The sequence below is a fragment of the Dreissena polymorpha genome, chromosome 4 (assembly GCF_020536995.1).
Source record: "Dreissena polymorpha isolate Duluth1 chromosome 4, UMN_Dpol_1.0, whole genome shotgun sequence".
In the NCBI taxonomy this organism is placed as follows: Eukaryota; Metazoa; Mollusca; class Bivalvia; order Myida; family Dreissenidae; genus Dreissena; species Dreissena polymorpha.
This window is the reverse complement of record NC_068358.1, coordinates 12,144,278-12,168,894: the sequence shown is the minus strand read 5'-3', so window position 1 is coordinate 12,168,894 and position 24,617 is coordinate 12,144,278. Positions and strand designations below refer to the sequence as shown.

Sequence of the window (24,617 nt, the reverse complement as noted above, 5' to 3'; positions counted from 1 at the left end):
TTGTGAAAAAAAAATCTGATAAAGGGAGAAAACTCAAACTGAACTTTTGAAATGACCAAAAAAAATTAACCCCCTTTGAAAGTTTTTTTTCTTTTTAAATCTATTTTTAGTCGTGGCGGCCTTGACATTGGAGATATTGACGTGATTCTTTCGTGGGACACACCGTCCCATGATGGTGAACAAATGTGCCAAATGATTTTAAAATCTCACAATGAATGACATAGTTATGGCCAGGACAAGCTCATTTATGGCCATTTTTGAACTTTGAACTCAAAGTGTGACCTTGACCTTGGAGATATCGACGTAATTATTTCGCGCGACACACCCTCCAATGATGGTGAACAAATGTGCCAAATGATTTTAAAATCTGACGATGAATGACATAGTTATGGCTCGGACAAGCTCATTTATGGCCATTTTTGACCTTTGAACTCAAAGTGTGACCTTGACCTTGGAGATATCGACGTAATTATTTCGCGCGACACACCGTCCAATGATGGTGAACAAATGTGCCAAATGATTTTAAAATCTGACAATGAACGACATAGTTATGGCCCGGACATGCTTATTCCGCCAGCCCGCCAGCCAGCCCGCCCGCATTCGCCAATCTAATAACCAGTTTTTTCCTTCGGAAAACCTGGTTAAAAAGGCCATAATTGTTACAAAATGCTTGATACAGTTATCTGCTCTTGTTTATACATTGGGGTCATGTTGGTTAATAAGCAAAATACATGGTGTATGAACGCAATATGTCAAGGGACATAAAAAATATTTGAGGTCATATGCAAACTTTAACATAGATTTATCAATAATATGCATATTATTCTAAGTGAAAAAGGGCCTAATTCTGTTAAAATGCTTGATACAGTAAATGAGTTGTCTGCTCTTGTTTATAGATTGGGTTTATGTCGGTAATGAAGTATGCAAAATATAAAAGCAATATGTCAATGGACATAGGAAATATATTTGAGGTGGTACGCAAACATTCCAATGCGCAAGCCGACGCCGGGTTGAGTAGGATAGCTCGACTATATATATTTCATATATAACAGTCAAGCTAAAATGTAAATATACCATAAACAACAGGCTAACCTCAATCACAACTTTAATGCAATGCTTATAACAATAGAGATACAATGATATGCCAGGGATTGAAACTAACTGTTTACTATTGTGGGCAACCATCTTTAGTATTTTGGTTGCCCAGATAAAGAATAACGAGCCCAGAAATATGAACATGTGAATATTATACATTCTTTTAATAAAATAATAGATAATTAAAAACATTTGCTGACAACACATGTTCAATGCATGATGTTTTATTATGAGCCTGAATTGAATCATGTCCTATTCCTAAATAATGAATGTTATTTAACTAGTATTGATCCATGGTGATCAATTGTTTTTCAATTTTTATTGCAGTGAATTGTTTTAAGCTTTAAAAAAAAGAAGTTTACCAACTTTTGAAATTGAGTTGCCCAGGCCAAAATCTACTTGCCCCGGGTTCACGGTAAACCAATTATTTCCATCCCTGTATGCTCTTCATTTTCTGTTCTTCCATCGCATTCTCAAAATTAAACTTAAAGCCGATATTTTTAATAACATTAGTATGAATTACTAACCATTATCACCCAAAAAACAATTTTACAAAGCTGTAATCCCGTCGTAGAGATTTAGTTTACTATTATCAGTGTTCTCTTTAAATACCGGCTGCTAGCGATCTTGCCGGTTACATTAACTCTTGATGCCGGCTACTTTTCCCAAATATATCAAGTAAATGTCACAAATGCTTTGGTTTTACTGCATAGTTGCCGGCCATATAACTGGCTACTCAAATTTTTCTGGAAAACACTGAACTATGCATGACAAACACAAAAAAATTAAATACATCTTAGATTCATTGTAAAAAATAAATTGACACTTCCAGCTTGTCGTCACTAAAATCCAAAGATTCAAATAATTTTCCACGAGATATGTCAACAATTGCGTAATCAAATGAATGAAAAATAAAAGTAAAGAAAGCCGGATTTTACATAAATTTCAGGTTGAAACACAACAAGGTAAAGGTAGTCGGTGAGATATAATAATAATACAGTTAGTAAGGCTCGTACCCTGGGAACGGTAAATATACTAAAACATACCCGGGAATTTAAACACTAAATCGGTTGTTGTCGGCTATTTTGTAAAAATTAATTATGTTTACATTTATGTCAATTTTCTGTTAAATGGCATTTATACAATGTATTATCAAAACTCATTTTTACAATCATTAATGTGATTCAATTTAAAATCTTAAATTGTTTAAAGTCGCATCATTGTATGACGTTGTCAAGTATATTTTCCGCGATGTCGCACGTTCACTTTTTACCATCATAGATTTTGTTAAAGAAACATTTTTTGGTTTGCGAGGTCCGTTAAATGGGGAACACCATATTTGGTATTTATATTATGTTTTAACAAATAATTCATGCTGTGTAATAAATATTGTATAAGATATTTCGATATTTATTGAAAATGTTTCAAATTGTTATTTATGAAACCTTTTATTCTAATGAGTGTATGCTATCATATTATACTTCGAATAGCAGATCTGTTGTACTATAATCGTATTATTCATTCTTTATTGTTAATTTCATTTATTGTAGAGAATCGTCAATGTTACATCTAGTCGCCAATCCTTGTCGTTAGTGTTAGTTTTCAATGCTTGTTATCATTGCCGTCAATGTTAGTCGTCAATCCTTATCGTCATTATACATGAAGGAAATAAAAGCAGAAACAGAGACGTATTCTTGATTACTTGATTATTCCTACGGCGTCCTCTCAACACTCATACTAAAAAGCATGTTGATGCAGATTTTTTTTAAAGAGAAGTTTCTTTAAGGTAAACAATATTGTTTTACTTTAATCGCTAGCATGTTTAACGACATCGGATTTTTGGCAGATATACAACTCGGATACAATCTAATATTTGCGGGTATGTTTAAGTTTCTTTACCGTACCCGGGCTACATGTAAGTAAAGTTAAGAGTACCCGGGGTACATGTACCGGTAAGTAGTACCCGAGCCGAGAATGTCAATTGAAGGTGTTAGAGATGCATTGAACCATAAGATTAAAAAGGGTAATTAACCACGGGCTTATTAAAATTAAAACGATGACATTACATTGTACCAGCTGTTTATTGTTGTATACTGTAAGCTTGAAATATTTTAAATAATGTAAACAACTTACCTTGTATAAAGTTGGCACATTGTTGTCAGGTGTAGAAACTATTATACTTATTTCTGTTAAGTTGCACTGGCTGAACCAAAAGAATTATGTAGTCGTTTCTAAATAATCACGAAACAATCTACTAATGCATATATGCTTGCCAGTTGCTGAGTTTGTGCATTTCCATTCATTATACTATCGGCCTTGGCAAACAGCGTAGACTCAGATTAGACGCCGCATGATGTCTGCTATTTGGTACGCAGAAGATTTGCATATCCACGGGTGTTTTATGTCAAATGTTATGGTTTTTCAATAGATCGTATACTTATCTACAAAACAGCGAATTAGCGTTCACTTGACATCATTTTTAATTATGTTATTTTGTGAATACTTTCTCGCGATCTTTTCGCCTTTGGTCGACGCCGTCTGCTATTTCAAACGATGAAGATTTCCATATCCACTGGCGTTTTTTTTTATGTCAAATGTTAGTGTTTTCCAATGGATCGTATACTTATCTACAAAACAGATAAGTAGCGTTCACTTTACATCGTTTGAGATGATGTTTTTTGTAAATACTTTCTAAGCGTTCATTCTGACGAAGTCGACCATTTTGACGGGTGTGAAGAAATACCGAATTTCCCGTAATTACCAAAATCCCCAGAAATCCACGAGATCCCACGAAATCCCCATTAATATTGATTGTGTATTGAAAAACTGCGTATTTTAATATAGATCGTTGCGAAATACACTGAAATCACTAATGAAACATTGTTTTATCAAAGTTTGATTTCGGGGATTTCGGTAGGACTTCGGTATATCCACATACCGCATTTTGTAATTCCGGTTATGTAAAACTTGCGAAACTTTTTCGTGATTTAATCAAAAACTATATTTTTCCCAGGTATAACGCCTACGCCAACAGGTAGATCGCATTCTTGTCCATATACATGTCAAATTTCAGCAAACGTGCTAGGCCAGTTTTCAAGAAACCCAAATCGCGACGATTCTCGCCAGCTTAACGAAAGTTAGCCCCCTTTATCATTCGTTCGATTGAACGTCATCAATGATGACGTCCAATACATCACTCATTCCATATATAACTCCGCCTCCATAAACATTCTCGTAACCGATTGGACGTTACATATCACAGTTTGGCAACTGGAAAGTTACCCGATAATTTTCCGTGATGCATCTGTCAGCATACATGACTGTGTTATGTGGCTTGAATATACGATAAGGGCATCCGGTTATCTCTTATCAGTGGACTATCTATTACCACCTGGAGCTTTTATGGCGATTACATGTGGAAATCGGTACCGAGTTCTCTTTAAAAGTAGGGTATATTATATACTTATAGAGAAATATCAGGGTTTTTTGCAATCGCCATTTTCATTCACATTTTAAACTTTAATCGCCAGCTGAAAGATTCAATCGCCTTTGGCGATTTTGGCGATCGGAAACGCTAACATAGCTTCAAGGTCTAGGGTCGAAAAAACGAAGTCAATGGGTAGTAATAAGCTTTAAATGGACATAGTTATCTGACCTGCCCACGTATATATTTTTGTTAAATATATCAAAGCGGCGCAGTAGGCGGCATTGTGTTTCTGACAAACACATTGTGGTAAAACGTCAAGGTCATCCTTTACGGTCTATGGTAAAAAATACAGATTTAAGGGAAGTAATAAGCTTTAAAAAGGGAGAAAATTATTCTATATTGAACATAGCCACTTTATATATTTGGCATGCATGTGTATTTCATGGAGCTGCACATTTTGAGTGGTGAATCTACAGTCACGGTAGTGGCTTTTAATTATTTGCTACTAAAAATAGAGATTTGTTACAGACAATTATTTTCAAGGGAAGTAATTTATATAATTATAAATCTCATATTATATATTTCCTTACCAAGAATTGAAGTTCTTTTCACAGTTACTGTATAGATTTATTATTTTGATTATTTATAACCCAAATGATTGATTTTTCAAAGTTTTTTTTTAATGATATAATTATAATTTATTTGATGTTCATTACATACCTGTGGACTTATGTCTATAGATACATGATCAACTCTGGTTATGATATCTATTAAACCACAGGCCTTGGTTGTCAGTGATGACGGACATGGTCATAATTGACTGTGAGACCCTCCCCAACCCCCCCCCCCCCGGTTGGATTGGACAAAATTCAAGGGAAGTAATAACCTTTAAAGGGAGATGATTTCTATACCTGCCAAATGATAAATAGGCATTTTATCTCAATGCGGCGCAGTAGGGGGCATTGTGTTTCTGACAAACACATCTCTTGTTGGGTCACTAGGTCAAAGGTGAAGATCACTGTGACCTCTAAAAAAATAAAAATTCTGACAAGCTTTCGCAGCCGTGCACCTGTTATGCGGTGCTCTTGTTGTGTCTATAGTGCATTTTAAAAATTAAATTTTGATATAGGTTTAATCTTGCAGAAAAAGGTGAAACTTGTGTACAGTATTTATGCTTTCAACATTATTCGTTGAGTGTGGCATATTTAAGAATGGTGTTAATTATTCACCTGAAGGCTATTTTACCAAAGGTAGTTCTACATGTCGTACATAACCACTTACAAACTTGCGAACGAAATATGAACAAACCTTATTGACTTTGCATCACCCAATTAAAAGTTAAATGTTAATTTGATTAAATAATACAATTTTTATTATCACCTTAGCATTAATGCTCACTTTCATGCTGATATGCTATGATCATCCTATGTCACCATGCATCAGATGTGTGGTTATACACCACCAAAAGCGGAGGGATATAGAATTGGTGTTGTCTGTCCGTCAGTCTGTCAGTCCGTCTTCATAGGTGTATAGATATCAATGAGGAGAAGTGCCATGCACAAGAACCATAATCCTACACTTTCTTTAATATGAGTCATTGCCCTTTGTTATTTTTGATGTAATTTTTCAGGGCTAAATCTCAGTTATGTATACCATGCAAGACTTCGACATGAAACTTCATGTGGGTATTGCGTTGTGTGTTGTCAATTGTCAGCTCATAGAGGTCACATGTTTCATCCAGTCTTGATCAAACTTGCCCAAAATAAAATGTTTATCTTAAAAAAAAATAGGCCGAGTTTGAAATTGGGTCAGGTGTGTCTCAAAAAACTAGGGCATCTTGTTATCACTCTAGAGGCCATACTTATAAATCAATCTTGATGAAATTTGGTTTGAATGATTTTTTTTTGCAATGTCAATGCCGCATTTAAATCTGGGTCACTTGCGTCCAAAAGCTAGGTCATTAGGTTAAAGCTGTGGAAAGCCTTGTTATCTCCAAAGAGGCGTCATGTATGACCCAATCTTGAAGAAACTTGGCAATAATGATTATCTTGACAATATCTAGGCCGTATCTGAATCTGGTAACATGCTCCAAAAACTAAGTAGCCAGGTAAAATCTAAGACCCTGGTTACCACTCTAGAGGCCACTTTTATTATTCAATCTTGATGAAACCTGGTCATTATGGTAACCCTGATAATTTCTAAGGCGAGCTTGATTATTGGTCACAAGCATCTCAAGACAAGGTCAACAGGTCAAAGCTTAGAAAAACCTTGTAACCACTCTTGTAGCCACATTTATGTCTCAATCTTGATGAAGCTTTGTTTAATAGAATGTTTATCTGTACAATATCTATGCTATGCTGTGTTCAAATCTAGGTCTCATGTGTCCAAAAAATAATTAAAGTTTTGACAACAGGTTTTCCTTAAACTCAGGTGAGCGATTTAGGGCCATCATTAGCCCCTTGTTTAAATAAAAACATAATGTACAATGAAACATATACAAAATATAGGTCTTTCAGAACATTTTAATGTTTTGTATCATTTTTTTGTATAAATTGTAGTTTTTTTAACTTTGTAGATCAGGTTGCTTTGATAATATATGTTATTGAAGATGCCAATGTTATAAATCTCATATTATGTCATGTGTTATACTTGTAAACAATGTGTTCAGAAGATACATGTAGTAAATTCTAAATAAGTGCTTCTTTAAAAGTGTTTTAATTTTGAATTTGTTATTAACTATGTGATTAAGAATGAAAAGCATCTCAATTGTATACTAGTATTTAAGTAGCCCCTAGTCGGGCAGAGGAGAAAGATGAAAGGGAATTAATTCCTTAATAACTTTCAATATTTCATCAATTAGCGGTATTTGAAGTTTTTGTGAGCATGGCACTAAGAGAGTTTTTGAATGCTGGTAACTTGTTTAACTACATTTTGCTTATTCTATTTTTGCCTTTGCATTATGTTGCACATTTAATACCATCCATTACACATGCATTTTTTTCAATATGTATGAAATACTAGTACGTCTTTTACGCATTTTGTATGTAATTACCCGACTTAAAATGAGTTGGTTTAGAATCAATTTAATAAAAGCTATTTACTTTATGCGCGTGTTAACGTTATTTTAAGACACCATCAATCGCTTTAACGAAGACTCCGATCAGATTTGAGATCAGCTATTTTCATTTTGTTGAAAGACTTAAAAAGAGAGCCTCAGTGTTTTCTTTTACGCTTAGTTTGAAATAACGGCTTATTAAAGAAATCAAAACTGATAAAGATGCCGATACATTATAATACAAATATTGTATCGCATGAGAATATTATTTACATAATTAGAACAATAAAAGTATAGCTGTCTTCGCACGAAACGAACGTATTATATAGCGCTGTGGTGGTACATGTTTCATCATTGTTAGTTGATGATATATGAGGTGAAGAATGTAAAGAGGGCAAACAAGTCAACCACTTCATCTCTTAAACCAATTTTAAATATGTCCGAAAAAGAAAACTAAGAAAAGAAATATGAAAATAAAACAAATAAAAAACTAACAAATGTCCTATATCTTGTTTTTCAGTTTATTGCAGACGATATATATTTCTGGAATTATCGTATGGCTACCAACTCAATACACTCAACGGTCAGTTTTGTGCTGCTCAATTATGTTTGATAATAACCAATGCATGGACGTGATCATCATTTCACATAGTCCGGGGTGGTGGTGCCTGAACATGACATCCGGTAGCACGCCACTAAGCCGCCCCTGAGGCAGGTACACGTGTTGCAGCCGACGTCATCCGGGAAACTGTCGCCGGCTTCGTACCAGTTGTTGTTGTACTCGCACACTGAAAACACACATACGGCGATTAATGCTGTGGTTGGTTAAATGTTTGCATTGCCTTAAATTTGTTTTAAATTCCTCAATGACTTGCATTGGCTCTTTGAAGGTTATGACCCAGATTTTGTGAAGCGTTTGTTGGTATAAAGATATTCGTCACTTTCCTTGAAATCATCATCGACGGGCATTCAAATGAATTGCTTTCCAATTAATATCTTCGAAGTGTACATTCTCCGAACTGTAATGTTTTTTGATGTTATAATTATTTAAACATGACTTTCATAAACATGATGTAATTGTATAAAATTTAATTGTACTAAACATACTTTGAGAAATTTATATTTTAAAACGTAGCTTGTATTCAACTAATAAGCTCATCGTAGCTGTAGAAGATTGCATAGTATTCTCTAATTGACTCACCTTCAGGACATCCTTCCGCATTCATCTCGCAGATTGTAGTACCATCATCACATCGGCACCTGTTACAGTCGGCGTCAAGGAACACCTCATCATGGGCATATTCCTTCCCATCGTTGATACAGCTTTCCTCTGGTTTATGAATATATATAGTTGATTAACCATTTATAATTCACTGCTTCGAAAATTTGAATCTGAACACATCGATAAATAACATTGTTTTACTAGAATATATTAGCTTCGTCCCTGAATTATTATAGACAATTAAATGGATAGTTAACTGTGCCGGTCTCAACATATGAACAGAAACGTCATATTTATAACGTTATTATGTTTTATTGAATTAGAGGCGAAATGTTATATTATATATATATATATATATATATATATATATATATATATATATATATATATATATATATATATATATATTTCATGAAGAAACGGTTTCATGCATGAATGGTTTAATTTGACTGCCAAATTTACCTTTAATGCGAGCCGCAGTCATTGCTCAACTCTGTGATATTTGTTATGGTACCCCTATGGTTCACTTTTAACGTTTTAACGCTTTCATCTGCACAAACAGTTTCTTTATTTGAACACGACTTTTAACTTAATGCACATGATGTCATTTTTAATCCAGCCAAATTCTATTGCGAAATGTATCTTTTATACCGTGGTGTATATTCAACTAATAAGATCCTAGTGGTAGTACAAGATTGCAAAGTAATCTCTAATTGACTCACCTTCAGGTCTTCCATCCGCATTCATCTCGCAAACTGTTCTACCATCATCACATCGGCACCTGTTGCAGTCGGCGTCAACGAACACCTCGTCGTGGGCGTATTCCTGCCCATCGTAGATTCAAGGCTCTGACCACGATAAACCGTAGTATACAGACTTAACACAAGTATATACGAGTGTATTATAATCGAGTAAAACTAATTTTACCTTTCTTCTAGTTTACAAATGGATATCGTTGATTAACTATTAAAAATTGACTGCTTCAAAAAGTTAAATAAGGACAAAGCGCTAAATGTCGTTGTTTTTTCTCAAATATATTTTCATGGTTTCTGAGTTATTATAGCAAACTCGATTCATAGTTAACTCTTTCAGTGCTGGAACCAAATTTTGAAGGCCTTTGCAAACAGTTTGGATCCAGATGAGACGCCACAGAACGTGGCGTCTCATCAGGATCCAAACTGTTTGCTATACTGATAGTATTCTTTGGAAAAAAATCAAAGAAAATGATAATTCTATAAATTCAGCAGACGACATTTAGCAGACGACAAATTTCCCAGCATGCAAAGGGTTAACTATGCTCGTCTCAACATTCGGAATTTACGTCCTATTTATTACGTTACGATGTTGCTTTGATGCGAAAGTTTCACTTAGACATATGCAAACATGTAAACCAAGTGGTCTTACACCAACATTGTAAAATGCAAATGGCAATGACATAGCATTTCGGTACATGTTATAACATGTATCTTTTTAAAGATACGTTAGTCATAATAACTGGAGACTTTATAATAATAATAATAATAAAAGCTTTATTTACAGAAGGTTACACATTAAGACAATGACACATACATATTATGCAGATGAATCAATACTTGTTTACAATGTGGCCTTCTTAAAATAACATACACAAATAGGTCTATAACAAGTAAAACATTAAAACAATATTTTCTTACACCTATACATAACACACATTTTGTCTTTTAGACAGACACGCATGAAATAACATTGATTAGAAAATAACATGACATATCATTGATTAGAAAATAAATGTGCTTTATATTGCCTTTTAAAAGCAGAGATAGAGCATGCCATTCTTATTCCATTTAAATATTCTGGAGTCTGATTGTTGACACATTTATATATTAAGATTGCCGCGTGGTATTTACATCTATTATTAAACGAAAGCCAATTAAGCTGTAAAAACAAATCTTTGGTTGGTGTTCTTTTTGGCTTTTGTAGAATGACTTTCGCTGCGCGTTTTTGTAAAACATTCACTTTTGTTTTATTGGTTTTATTAGCGTTGCACCAGATCGTACAACAATAATCGAAATTGGTTAGAATATATGAATTATGAAATAATTTCTTCATATCAAAAGTGAGATAATTTGATATCTTTTTTAGCAAAGATATTTTACTGCTTATTTTAGAGCATGTTTTATCAATGTGTACTTTCCATTGCAAATGTTTGTCGATATAAAGTCCTAAAATATTATGGCTAGTGTCATTCTCAATAGCATTATTATCTATTTTCAGATTAAGGTTGATATTCTTATTTTGTTGTTTTGAGCCAATAAGCATGCATTTTGATTTATTAGGGTTTATCATCATGTTATTGAGGGTGCACCATTTTTGTATGGAATAAATATCATTTTGTAAGTTAGTCTGAATTTCTGAAGGATTGGCCCCTGTAGCATATAGTGTCGAGTCATCAGCGTACAAGTCTATGTCTGATTGGTTTAGTAATAACCCTATATAATCTATGTAAATAAGAAACAAGAGAGGGCCCAAAATAAAACCTTGAGGGACACCACTCTTTATAGTTAGAGGGGTAGAAAAACTAGTCCCTAGTTTAACGCATTGTTGTCTTTGACTAAGATAAAAACGAAAAAGGGACAAGGTACCATCTGAAAAGTGATGAAGTTTTAGTTTGTACAACAGAATTCCATGATCTACTAAATCAAAAGCTTTTTCCATGTCAATAAAAACAGAACCAATACAATTATCATTATCTATATCTTTTAGCCACTCATCAATGAGTCGAATCAGTGCTGTTTGGCAAGAATGATTTTCTCTAAACCCTGACTGATGTTTATTTTACACATTTGTTACACGAAAGAATTCTTTTAATTCATTTGATAGATGTCTTTCGAATATCTTGGATATAGTTGGCAAAATTGAAATCGGACGATAGTTATTACAGTCCTCTCTGTCTGGGCCTTTATATATTGGTAGAACATACGCTTCTTTTAACAAATCGGGGAAAATTCCTAAGCGAATACTATTATTTATTATCGAGGTTATTGGCAAAACAATATGCTCACCACAGTATTTTATAATATTTGCACCGATCCCGTCGATTCCCGTAGCCTTGTTAACATTTAAATTGCCAATTATTTTTTACTACTTCGAGAGGGGTAATGTAATTTATAGAAAATTCATGCTGATTTAAGGATTTTTCGAGAGATAGCTTCAAATAAGAAAAGTTTTCTTCGTGAAATTTCAGCTTATCAACAATGTTTGATATGTTTGTAAAATGCTCATTTAAGGCAATTAGGATCCTACGTCTGTCCTCAACATACACACCGTTCACTACAAATGTATTTGGCAAATTCACTCCGCAGTTATGATCATTGTCATTATTAGATATAATTTTATTTTTTTCCAAATATGTTCCGTACTAGTACCATTTTTAACAGCATTGTTGTAATATTCTTTCTTGCTTTTGCGAATTAATGCCGTAGTTTTATTTCGTAACAATTTATAATTGTCCCAGTCTTTAATTTTGCGGAAATGATCTCTATCGCGCATACTTTTAATAACTTCTTGATTTATCCATTTTGGCATATGTGTGCTTTTTATTCTCTTTTGCTTGTAAGGGGCGTGCTTTTTTAAAACGCTATTCAAAATTTTATATAAAGATTGAAGGGACATATTTGGATCGTGAACAGTTTCAATTAAATTTAGTTGCGAAATCGATAGATCAAAATGGAAATCAGATTACAAACTTGTTAAAGCATCTATATTTAATATTAGAGTGAGTGCATTGTTTCGAGATTTTATAGTTAATTTTCCTTGTCATGCATACCGGATAGTGGTCGCTTAAAGATATTTGTGGGACATAAGTAGTACTTACTCTGTATGTTCGATTAGTATATATATGATCAATTATTGAAGACGATTTATCTGTGACTCTGGTTGGTGTGTTTACCAGTTGCACGAGGTCATGCTTTAATACAGTTTTTGACCACATTTTGCATTCATAGGACTTGCTGTCAGCAATGTATTTAAAATTGAAATCACCTAATATGTGATACGTTCTGTTTAAACCCTCAAACTTATCAAGTACATAATGCATCAAATTGTTATATCCATTTCTGCGTCTCATTAGGTGGACGATAGATAAAATTTAATAGAAAAGATTTTGTGTTTTTAAAGCATATTTCAATACAAACAGATTCAATCTCATCAGGCTCTAAGTCTGGTCTATGTTTACATGGTACATGGTTACCTATATAAAGCAAGATTCCGCCACCCTTTTTTGACTTCTGTCTTTACGAATGTATGTAAAATTCGGAATATTTAAATTTACATCAGACAAATTTTCGTTTTAAAATGTTTCATAGTAATGCGATAGTTAAAAAGATTATACATAATTAAAAAAAAATCGTTTAAAAATGTTTCATAGTAATGCGCTAGTTAACAAGATTATACATAATGCAAAACTTACCCTCGTCAGCTATCGCCAAAGAAACGACGACAGAAACAATCACGATACGTACAAGTGCTGTTTTCATGATGAGTTATTGAAGTCTAATCCTGAAAAAAACATACACTTTCAAATAGAATCTACACGCTTGATACTAAGACTTTAATAGATTATATCAAAGATTTATATATTTTCAAATCTGAGGTAAATAAATGAATGCCTTACAAAATACAATTAAATTACAAGCGTTTCGAACAACGTTATGAACAATACGTTTTTATATTAATTTTGATCCAACAATTACGCAATGGTTAACTTATTTTATTTAATTATTGATTCATTTTGATTCGGATAAGCTGCAGAGCTCTGTTGTTATTTTGTACAACCTGAAGTATATTTGAAATTAACTGATACTTATATACTGCGATATTTATCGACAAGCTTACATTATAAATACTTTACACAAGTAAAATAAAAACTTACCTCTGTCACAAGTAGAGTATGTGTTCCATGAAATAATCTTTATTTTTCGACAGGATTTATAGAAAACGCCAGCATGTTATCCATGCCTGCATGTGCCTTAAGCGACAAATTAATATGAATCGAATTGTTTTTTTAGCTAACGAGCCTTATAGCACTTCAACATAAATGATCGGTTGTGTTAAGACTTGGGTAAATACATAGCATAAAAACGTGGTACATCGATTGCACTATTTCACTTTAAGTTGTTTAAATGCAAAATTGCAGACCCATGATTTCTCATCTCCTGCATATTAAACAGGGTTTCAAAGCATGGTATGATATTACGTTGAGTATATCACAAATAGCACATATTTGTACTTTTTGTGACATATAGCTGAATAACTTTGCCTTATATGACTTTCAAAATACAGATAATTGGCCTTTCACACAAAAACAGACAAGTGTAATGTAGACCTCGCCCCAGTCTAATAATCCTGCTTTGATAACATTTCACATTTTATTTATTTTGGGCAACTATGTCAACTTTTATCAAAAAGTCCCTTTTCATTCAAAAAGAAGCAACCGACTCTGCCTGGGGATACATGACTAAACATAAGTTAACATGACTCAACATATTTACACAGGCATTTTTATTTCAACTTCAACATATGGCATCTGATCCTCATCTGGTTTATTTGTCATGCGAGGCCTTCGGCCCATAATATATATGAGTTGTGCTCGGGGTTAGTTTAAACCTATCTATTCTAGCTCGATTGCATCGATAGCCTCAGGTTTATTGAAGTGAGTTTCCTGGGCCTAAAACCAGTACTTGGTATCATTGGGAGAGATCTGAAGAACGCTCCCACAGTCGGGATCGAACCCGTGACCTCCCAATCGCTAGGCGGACACCTTATCCATTACATCACGGCGACCCGAAGAAAGTCTCTTTTTAACAAAAATCAAATGTAGGCGGAAGGTTTCGTCCCTGATTAGCCTATGCGGACTGCACAGGCTAATCTGGGACGCAACTTTACGCACATGCATTAAACCCCCTTTTCACAGAACGCGGCTCATATGAGTTACAAATATAAAGCAATTATAAAAAAATATGCAAATTCACTAGGTACATGTACCATATTTAACAGTGTTGATATATCACTAGAGAATGTAGTTGCAGCTCTCACCGAAATTTACAAAAAAAATAGAGTTAATCATTATTAACTTTAAAATAGTGGAAACCCCATCATTGTTGTTTTTTAAAGCTTCTGGTAAATACATTAGTTATCATATGAATTCGCGCAGTAATCTGTCATACTTAAAGGGTTGAAGTAAAAAAAGGGCATTTACTATTGCAAACAAGAAATAGTCAGTGTTGCAAAAAGAGCAGATTTTCTCTATGTCATGCCATAGGGTAAGAATGTTTCGTATTTATTTTTGGATGACTTTGTCGTCACCCTACCAGGAACATCTGCTTCAGCTGTGCTGAAATATAGTGAAATAATTGTGAGTTACCGTTCACAACACAATATATTCGTCTTTGTCCCGTATATCATGTTGAACTTGTGTTTGAAATATGTGAATTCATCCTCTAGAGGGGACAGGGCATTGGCTAAGCGACCATCTAAAAACCATTCACCTGATCCGGAGTGCAGCGCAAATCAAATACCGATAGGTAAAGGTACGCTAATTCTGAAACGGTTAAGTTTACAATTTTCGCAAAGTAAAAGAAATCGTGATTAATTCTGAATAATCTGTACAAAATACTATAAATAACTAACTGATTAAATGATTATTTGTACGGTGATGCACATGGCTGAATAATCGATATTCTACTGAAATCTTGAAACTAATAATATATTTTTCGACGGTGATATAACTGTACACAAATTTATCTTAATAAAAAGATATCCAAACAATATATAACCACTTTAAACACGTATTTATAAACGTTTAATACGTGTGTGAAGTACGTCTATTTAGTTAGTTTAGTACATAGGTTGAATAGAAAGTTCTATTTAGGTTATGATCACACAGAACGTTCCCAGAACGTTTTCAGAAAGTTGTAACAAAAATCAAAATATCAGTATTCGTAACTTGTGTTGTGAACATTATCGGGAAACCAAATTTTAACGTTACGTACATTCCTAAAGTTCGCAGAATGTTATAAGAACGTGTAGTAATCACAAAATATAAACATGTACATTAAATATTATGTTTTCATAAAGAATTTGACGGGTTTTTTTGTTGTTGTTGTTTTTTACAAAATACGCTTATAAGTAGATTTGCATTTTGACCCGCTTGTGTATCTTCGAATGTTTGCAAGCGCAATTCTCTTGTTATCTAAAAATTTAACCAGCAGATCTCCCGCGTGCGCGCCACTCGTTTCCTTTGTTCACTGACTAGTTGCAGCATTCAAGAAAAACTAGTTCACTGACCAACTGGCTAACTGGATTTTCAAACTGTGCTGTTATTGAATGTAAACATTTTTGTTCAATAATAAGAGAAGTTTTGACCTACAATCGACGATAAACAAGAGTTCGCGAGGTAGGTGTTTATTTTTATTTCAGTTTGTAATATTAAAATTGATATCATTATGCAGTTGCTGTAAATTCAAATTCGGAATTATGGGGAAACTCGTACCATGGAGACTTCGTACCACTTTTGAATATACTACGTTCACTTAGTCATTTTTGGTAGTAATTTGTTGTTGAAAACATTCTTGAAAACACATGTTATTTCGTGAAAAATAAATATGTACATTAAAATACCGTTATTTTGAACACCGATAATCCGAATTCAACGTTAATTGAAAGATAAATACAATTTCAATAAATTCAAAATTTTATCTTAAACTCAACTATTAATTTTATAAAAATCTAAAATTGAAATATATAATTATATGTAAAATGTAGTTTATATAAAACGTTTGTTGGGCATGAAATGATTAAAATATTGATCTTGTAGGTTAATTTCAAATTTAGTTATAAATTGATACAGTCATAAAATACATTATTTAATTTAAAGATGTTGTAACGCTTGATTATTTTACCATGCATGCTAGTCAATATAAATTGCCGCCATAGAGTCTTTCGATGATTTTTGCTTTGGCAGACTCAGATTTATTCTGAACGCGAATTATTTCAGCTACCATGTATGCTAGAAAATTCGGTTTCATATATATGTATGAGTACGTTCAAGATGACGCATATATGTGTGTATTCTAGGTGTCATTCATGCGGTACATGTATGTCTTGTCATTTGTTCTCCGTTTTATTGATAAAAAAAGAACAGTCGGTCATTAAAGGGGCCTTTTCACAGATTTTGGCATTTTTTTAACTTATTCACTAAATGCTTTATATCGATAAATGTAAACATTGGATCGTAAAAGCTCCAGTAAAAAATCAAGAATAAAATTTAAAAAAGGAAAATAACGTTGCCCCGGACCAGGTTTCGAACCAGTGACCCCTGGAGTCCTGCCAGAGTCCTGAAGTAAAAACGCTTTAGCCTACTGAGCTATTCCGCCAAGTGCACATACTTGACGTATTTTATACCTTATATAAGCAATCTTCGTAGTTTCACAAAATTTAACGACAAAAACAGAACTCTCCAAATTATTCAATCGTTTCGCGTTGCAACGCTTTATAATTTTTAGGTTTTAAAATCGTCACAAGATGCATATAATGGCTATATTAGACCATGGTAAATGTTCAGTATTACTGTTTCCTCACAAATATCATAACTAAAACGAAAATTTACGAATCTGAAACAAATTTTTTCAATTTTGTCAATTTACCAAAGCGTGAAAAGATCCCTTTAAGATATTTTTTGTACTTCCCGGACAACTGAGAAGACCCGAATAGATCCGGATTCAAGACAAAAAAGAACAACAATGCGATGATATGTATTTGTATAAATTACATTCATGCAATAAACTTGTGTAGAATAAAGATGTGTTGGTTTTCAACCTCAATATGAAAATTAGATTTAGGTTAGTTTTAGGTTAAATTATAACGTTATTCCGCAACGTTTCGGGAACGTTAAGCGAACCATACATTTTAACGTTGCAAAGTGGTTGAATTTGGTTGCAAAGTGGTTGAAGTTTGGTTGCAAAGTGGTTGTAGAATGGTTGGATTTTGGTCGAAAAATGGTTGAATTTTGGTTTTAACATGACGTTGAATCAACGTCATAAAATGACGTCTAAAATTCATTTACAACCAAAATTCAACGGTCATTCAACGTCATGGTACAACGTCTTTTCAACGTCTATTTAACGTCATATGTTTGCTGGGATCCTATTTAGTATTTTTAGCACCCTTTTTAGCCTATTTAGCCTATTTAACACGTTCAGTACATAGGTTGAAAAATACGTGATACTTAGCCTATTTAGTATAGTCTTATCATCCTATTTGTGAGGTTTGGTACGTATTTTAAAAAAATAAATCCTAAAAGCATATGTACCAGTATTTTTCGCCTATTAAGCGAACTTAGCAAGTTAAGTGCATGTCTGTTATCAAATAAATTCTATTTAGCATATCAAGCATATTAAGAAGCCCTTCAACAAGTGTATATAATACTAGTAGGTTGAAACAAACATCCTATTTAGGCTATGCAGTCTATTTAGCTTTTAAGCAATCTAATTGAATAGGTTGAACCATTCATCATATTATTAAATTTAAGCCTATTTAGCAAGCCATTTGCATTATTTACACAACCAGTTTGTATGAACCGTTCAGTGCCCCTTTCGAACAAACAAGAGTTATCCCAAGAAAGTGACATAGCGCACGCTGATCTACCTTGGGCTGACCTAGTTTCGGCCCACGGTTTTTGTTAGGGTTGTCGTCAGGAGGACGTTTATCAAGCCTATCAAGCGTAGTATACGCAATATCTACGGCAAGTCGATATGCAACTTTAAGGGCCTTTTTCGGAAAAACAAGAGGACGCGACCTAGTGCACGCTGATCTCCCGGCGGCTGCCTGTCATGATTGCCTACTTTCGGCTCGGAGTTTTAATTATGGTCGACATCAGAGGGACGTACATGAAGCCTATTTAGCGTATTATGCGATATATCGACGACGAGTTGGTATGCACCTTTAAGGGCCCTCTTTGAACAAGCAAGAGTTATCCCCCGGCAGCGACCTATTGAAAGCATATTTCCCGTCGGCTGCGTGTCGGGCTGACCTAGTTTCGGCGCGGGGTTTTAATTAGGGTCGGCGTCAGGGACACGTTGATACAGCCTATTAAGCGTAGTATGCGATATATCCACGACGAGTGGGTATGTACCTTTAAGGGCCCCCTTCGGACAAACAATAGTTATCCCCCGGAATCGACCTAGTTCGCGCTGATCTCCAGTCGGTTGCCTGTCGGACTGACTTACTTTCGGCTCGGGGGTTTAATTAGGGTCAGCGTCAGAGGGAGGTTCATGCAGCCTATTTATTATATTATGCGCTTTATACAAAGCGAGTGGGTATGCACTTTTAAGGGCCCCTTCGAAAACACACGGGAGTTATCCCCCGGTAGCGACCTATTTCAAGCATATCTCCCGTCGGCGCGTGTCGGGCTGACCTAGTTTCGGCTCGGGTTTTTAATAAGGGTCGTCGTCAGGTGGACGTACATACAGCCTATTTAGCGTATTAAGCGATATATCGACGACGAGTGGGTATGCATCTTTAAGTGTCTTTCGGACAAACAAGAGTTTTCCCCCGGAATCGACCTAGTGAAGGCAGATCTCCGGTCAGCTGCCTATCGGGCTGACCTTGTTTCGGCCCGTGTTTTAATTAGGGTCGGTGTCAGGGGGGGGGGGGGCGTATTAACAGCCTTTTGAGCACATTATGCGCTATATCAAGGGCCCCTTTCGGACACAAAAGAGTTATCACCGGAAGTGACCTAGTGCACGCTGATCTCCAGTTGACTGCCTGTCGGGCTGACCTAGTTTCGACCCAGGGTTTTATTTAGGGTTGGCTTCAGGGGGACGTACATACAGCCTATTAAGCGTTGTATGCGCTATATACTAGTATACGGCGAGAGGATATGCACCTTTAAGGGCCCGTTTCGGACAAACAAGAGTTATCCCCTGGAAGCGACTTGTGCACGCTGATCTCCTGTCGGCTGCTTGTCGGGCTGACATAGTTTCTTCACTGGATTTAAATGAGGGTCGGCGTCAGGGGGGGGGGGACGTACGTACAGCCTATTTAGCATATTGTGCGCGATATCCACGGCGAGAGGGTATGACTTTTTAAGGAACCCTTTCGGATAATCAAAAAATATCCCCCGGAAGCGACCTTGTGGAGACTGATCTCCCGCGTTGATCATTACAAACACCATCATCACCACCACAACCACCACCTTCACAACCACCTTCACCACCAGCATCATCACCAACACCAGCAACATCATCATTTCCACAAACACTACCATCATCGCCATCAACATCATTATAGCCACGACCATCAGCATCACCATCACAACCACCGTCACCAAACCACCACCATCAACACCACCATCACCTCCAATATCACCACCACCATCAACACCATCACCACCACCATCACAACCATCACCACCACCATCATCACCACCAGCACCACCACCAGCGGCTAAATCGAAGAATCTTCATGGCATCCGAATACGTTGTGCCATCCTTCTTCAGCAGTGGAACCGGATCGTGAAAGAGTCCCATCTGACACGAACTAGTAACTGAAATATTATAAAAATAAATTAAACACTACTTTATTGTAAAATATACACTTTATTATCATTTTAACCAACGATAAGGGGCGATAACAGATAAATAAAATAAACACGTATTAGCATACAGGTAGGTAAATTAGAATACGTCCTTTTGTAAGAAAATGTCAGAGTTTACGTTAAACAGCTGCACTGAAAAAATGTATAAGATTATGTAAGACCTTAGTTACTGCCTTTAATTAACCGTAATGCTGTTGGAAAACAGAACGAAAACGCTATCGAGTAGACTTGCTTTTTAGAGCTAATTATTGAGGCGTTTTAACAATGCTTACGCTGACTCGGACGACTCGGACTTGCTGTACCAGCACCGTCGACCCACGTCAGTGTTTACGCTAGCGGGCAAAAAAGTGTGTCCCTCGCAGTAAAAACTGAGGAGCCTTGCCAGAGTTTTAGCAGACAGACACAGACAGAGCGTCAACAACATTAAAACGTCCTAGCTCTACAAATCAAGTCGAATGGACAGTGTTGTCTTTCTGCGTACCAACAGCAGTACTTCTTACCATAGGAACTCAACGACAATCGCACATCACAATTTTCTCTTTAATTACGCCTGCCTAACGTCAATTTCAAAAAGATATACTATCACTTATCTTTGTATTTACAGCAGTGGCAGAGATGATATTTCAACGATCCATACTTCGGTCTTTTCACTGTGACCTCCAGCAGTTGGTCATGGTGTATCCGATCCCATAGCGAGTTACTGTCTGTATCCAAATAAACGGACAGCTGTTCGAAAAAGATGTTAGAGATGACACCCATTTACGTATATTAAATACAGACAAAGGAAATGTCGCCAATATGTTTTGTCGAATTCTATTGATTATTAAAGTTTTAAAGTGTTCCAAATCACAATGTGATTTAATTTTTCCAAATTAGTTGCAGCGCGACAACCTTTTATTTACGATAAAAACTGTCAGTTTTGAAAGTTCAAAATGAGTGGATTCCGTAAAAGTATTCATACACTTTTGGGCGCACAAGTGCATTGTTAAATGGCTATCGCTTTCATGTGGAAAACAACAAATATATAAATGTGTGTTTATGTTCTGCTTAAATTCGTTAATTTACTCGTTGTTTTCAATACTTTTAGCGGTGTTTTAGTCAACAAAATATTTGTTCGTTCTTTTTTGTTTTACGTGATACATGTGTATTTTTTTCATTTTCCTCAACCAAACTTTTTAACACTAATCACATTTACAAGCACTGTCACAATTGCAAAGCATACGCAAATAAGTAATAAGTACATGTAATAAACATTTATATTTACCTAATCAGGCGAACTGCACATCCATTCATTTCAATATCCCAACAACCATTGATCAACCCGATCAAGTTTCACACCTTGATAAACCACCTGATCACATCTCAGGAAGGTGTAACGTCCCACTAGCTCACATAAGAAATAAAGTAGTGGTGCACAGATGGGCACTTTCAATTGAATTTAATACAGCAATTATCAGCTTATTCACACAACTGAAGCATTGTGTCGAACTGTTAATGTATGATTTAAAAAAGAATACTTAACATATTTTGTGATTTTAAATCTGCATTAACTGTTGTCCTATGATCTAACCCTAGGCTTGAAAGCGTATATAACGTATAATAATTATATAAAAAGAATCGCTGAATGATATTTGGATGGCACCAGTCGAAGTTTAACGAATCCTTTAAACGTTAACACACACCTAGTGATATATATTTTTTAGTTTCGCCGCACACCGTCAGATCGTCGATGGTATTTTTTTACTTGATCGGACGTAGGTTAAATACTGTTAAAACATCGTCCAATTTCGAATAAGATCGTGGCGACAAATTATGCAACGAAAGGCACTGAGCAATGTTCAATAGACTGATGAAAAGCAAGAGTTTAGAAAATCCCACTAATCATCCCGGTACAAACAACGCTGGTCAATCAACCAATTAAACAAAGATAGCTTACTTTAAATAATAACGATTCATACGGTGTGTGACCTAGAAAGGATTATAAATGGATCAGCTTTATCTGTACCTGCAGATTAGTGTGTTTTTCCAAAATGTTTTTTTCCGGGATACATATATTATCGTCAAGGTATCGGACGGCTACCAGTACAGTCATACAAAGGCCCTTATTTTACGGGCGGCGGCCTACACTCGATTCATCTTTTAGTGAATTTCCTTTGCAATAATCATGCATGCGCGACGACCCTCACATTCACATCGGTACATTTATACTTTTATTAAGATTGAAATGCCTGCCACATTAGTAGTTCAGTACATGTATACATGTAAGCGTAAAATATATATATAAATATTATACAGTACTCCAGCTAGGATTTAAAAAGTCCAGGGGGGGGCTTTTTTGTCAAAAGGGCACTCTCGACGCGCCTGTATTTTGTCAAAAGGGCACTTTCGAGCGCGCGGGCGTTTCTGGAATGCTTCCTGTTGCATGTTAATTTATATGTTATTTATAATTTTTAGAATATATTTTTCCCATTATTATTAAACCATTCAAATATAATGTGTACATTGAGGTATAAATTAATTACAATGTAATAAGAGATTAATTAAGGATCATATGTTAAAAAAAAATAAGGGCAGGGGGGGGGGCAGGGCCGAGGTTCGGAAGGGCAGGGCGCCCTTCAATTTAGGCCTAGCTGGAGGCTGGAGCACTGTTTAATTATAAACGTGACATTGACCTACCGGTCGCGATCCGTTTCGTTACAACCCACTTATCAGGGCCCCGTTTCATCGCATGTTTTGATGAAACGGGGCCCAGACCCGCAGACTAGACGCACGCAAGAACGCAGGGCAAATACATACATTTGATGAAACGTTGTGAAGTCAGCTCGGACACCGTTAGGCTGACGCAAGGGTAAATCACTTTTGACGTACGTTTATTAATTTAAATAACAACAGAAGTGGATCTGCGAATGATGCGGTTGACATGCTGCACCGTACGTCAGTCGGTTGTTGTGAACTATGAAGTTTACTGTAAACAACCCCAAAAATACTACCAGAAAAGAAAACAAAAAATATATTTTTTTAAAGATATTAGGCGTTTATCCTGACTTTGAAATAAAGGTAGAAAATTGACGTTTAAAAACAATTATTTTAGTATTGATGTGCTCTTTTTTCACTGAATAGTCGCATATCCACCGCATGAAATGTTTGTTATAAAGTGCACGAATATTAAACCACACAACAGTGTTCGTAGATATAAACAATTTTTACTACGTGAGATCACATCACATGGTTTATTATGAATTTATTTCTTCGTCATCGAACCATGTGGTATGTTGTTATTTAATTAAGACGCAGTTTTCTTTGCACACATTATAACAACACGGTTACATCCGCGTCATGCGAAAATGTGTCTTCTGGCATTTGCGGAAAGCGTAGCTTAAGCCCAGCCTGCGCACTTACGCAGTCTGGTCAGGGGCTACGCTTTCCGCTATAAAAAGCACACAATGTATCGTGGTATCTCCAGAGAAGCCTATTCAGTATGCATGTCCTGACAAGACTGCGCGGATGCACAGGCTGTGCTGGGGCCACGCTGGCAGCATACTGCGTAAGACCCATTTTCGCATGACGCGGATCTTTAAAAAGCATTGCGTCTTGTAAATGGAACATCAAACCAAGATATATTCCGATAGAAAATTGAAGTCACACAACCTTATTTATAGCAAACTGGCACTTGTCGGTAGCCTATTTTGGCTTTCATACTTCACACATGTGTGGCTAGATAATTAAACGATTTCCCTTTAATCATGGATACTATTATTTCTTTTTTTTCTCACAATACAAGACACAAGTCATTTACCGATAGGTTTTTTCAATATAAAAGAACATGATACTATTTTTCATAATAAAATACTAAAACAAGAACAATAAAATCCTTCCAGATCTCAGCGTCGTAGCCACGCTGAGGCACGCCGAGGCAGTTGCCGAGGCTATTTGCAGAGCAATGTTGAGATTACAGGGAAAAAATGAAACTTTATGTTAAAGAATAAAATCTTTATAAGAAATTGAGGCAGTTTAATGAATTTTAGGCACTGATATTCACAAACAAATATTATCATTTAGTACAATTGGTTCATGTTGAGGCAGATCATTATTTTAATTTAATAACTTCAATTGATGCAAATATGGCTCAGCAAAATGATCTGGAAAATCCGTATATTAAACAAAGCGTCGCACTGTACACTTCGAT

The 24,617-nt window shown here is 35.4% G+C and overlaps 1 protein-coding gene across 1 annotated transcript; it reads right to left on the bottom strand.

Moving 5' to 3' along the window:
* Positions 1-8,216: 8,216 nt before the first annotated feature.
* LOC127877220 (kielin/chordin-like protein) lies at positions 8,217-20,146 on the bottom strand. Its single transcript, XM_052422897.1, has 5 exons — positions 19,966-20,146; positions 15,147-15,169; positions 9,522-9,624; positions 8,779-8,907; positions 8,217-8,365 (listed from the first exon to the last, which is right to left on the bottom strand). The coding sequence occupies exons 1-5, from the start codon at positions 20,144-20,146 to the stop codon at positions 8,217-8,219; spliced, it is 585 nt and encodes a 194-aa protein (XP_052278857.1).
* Positions 20,147-24,617: the final 4,471 nt, after the last annotated feature.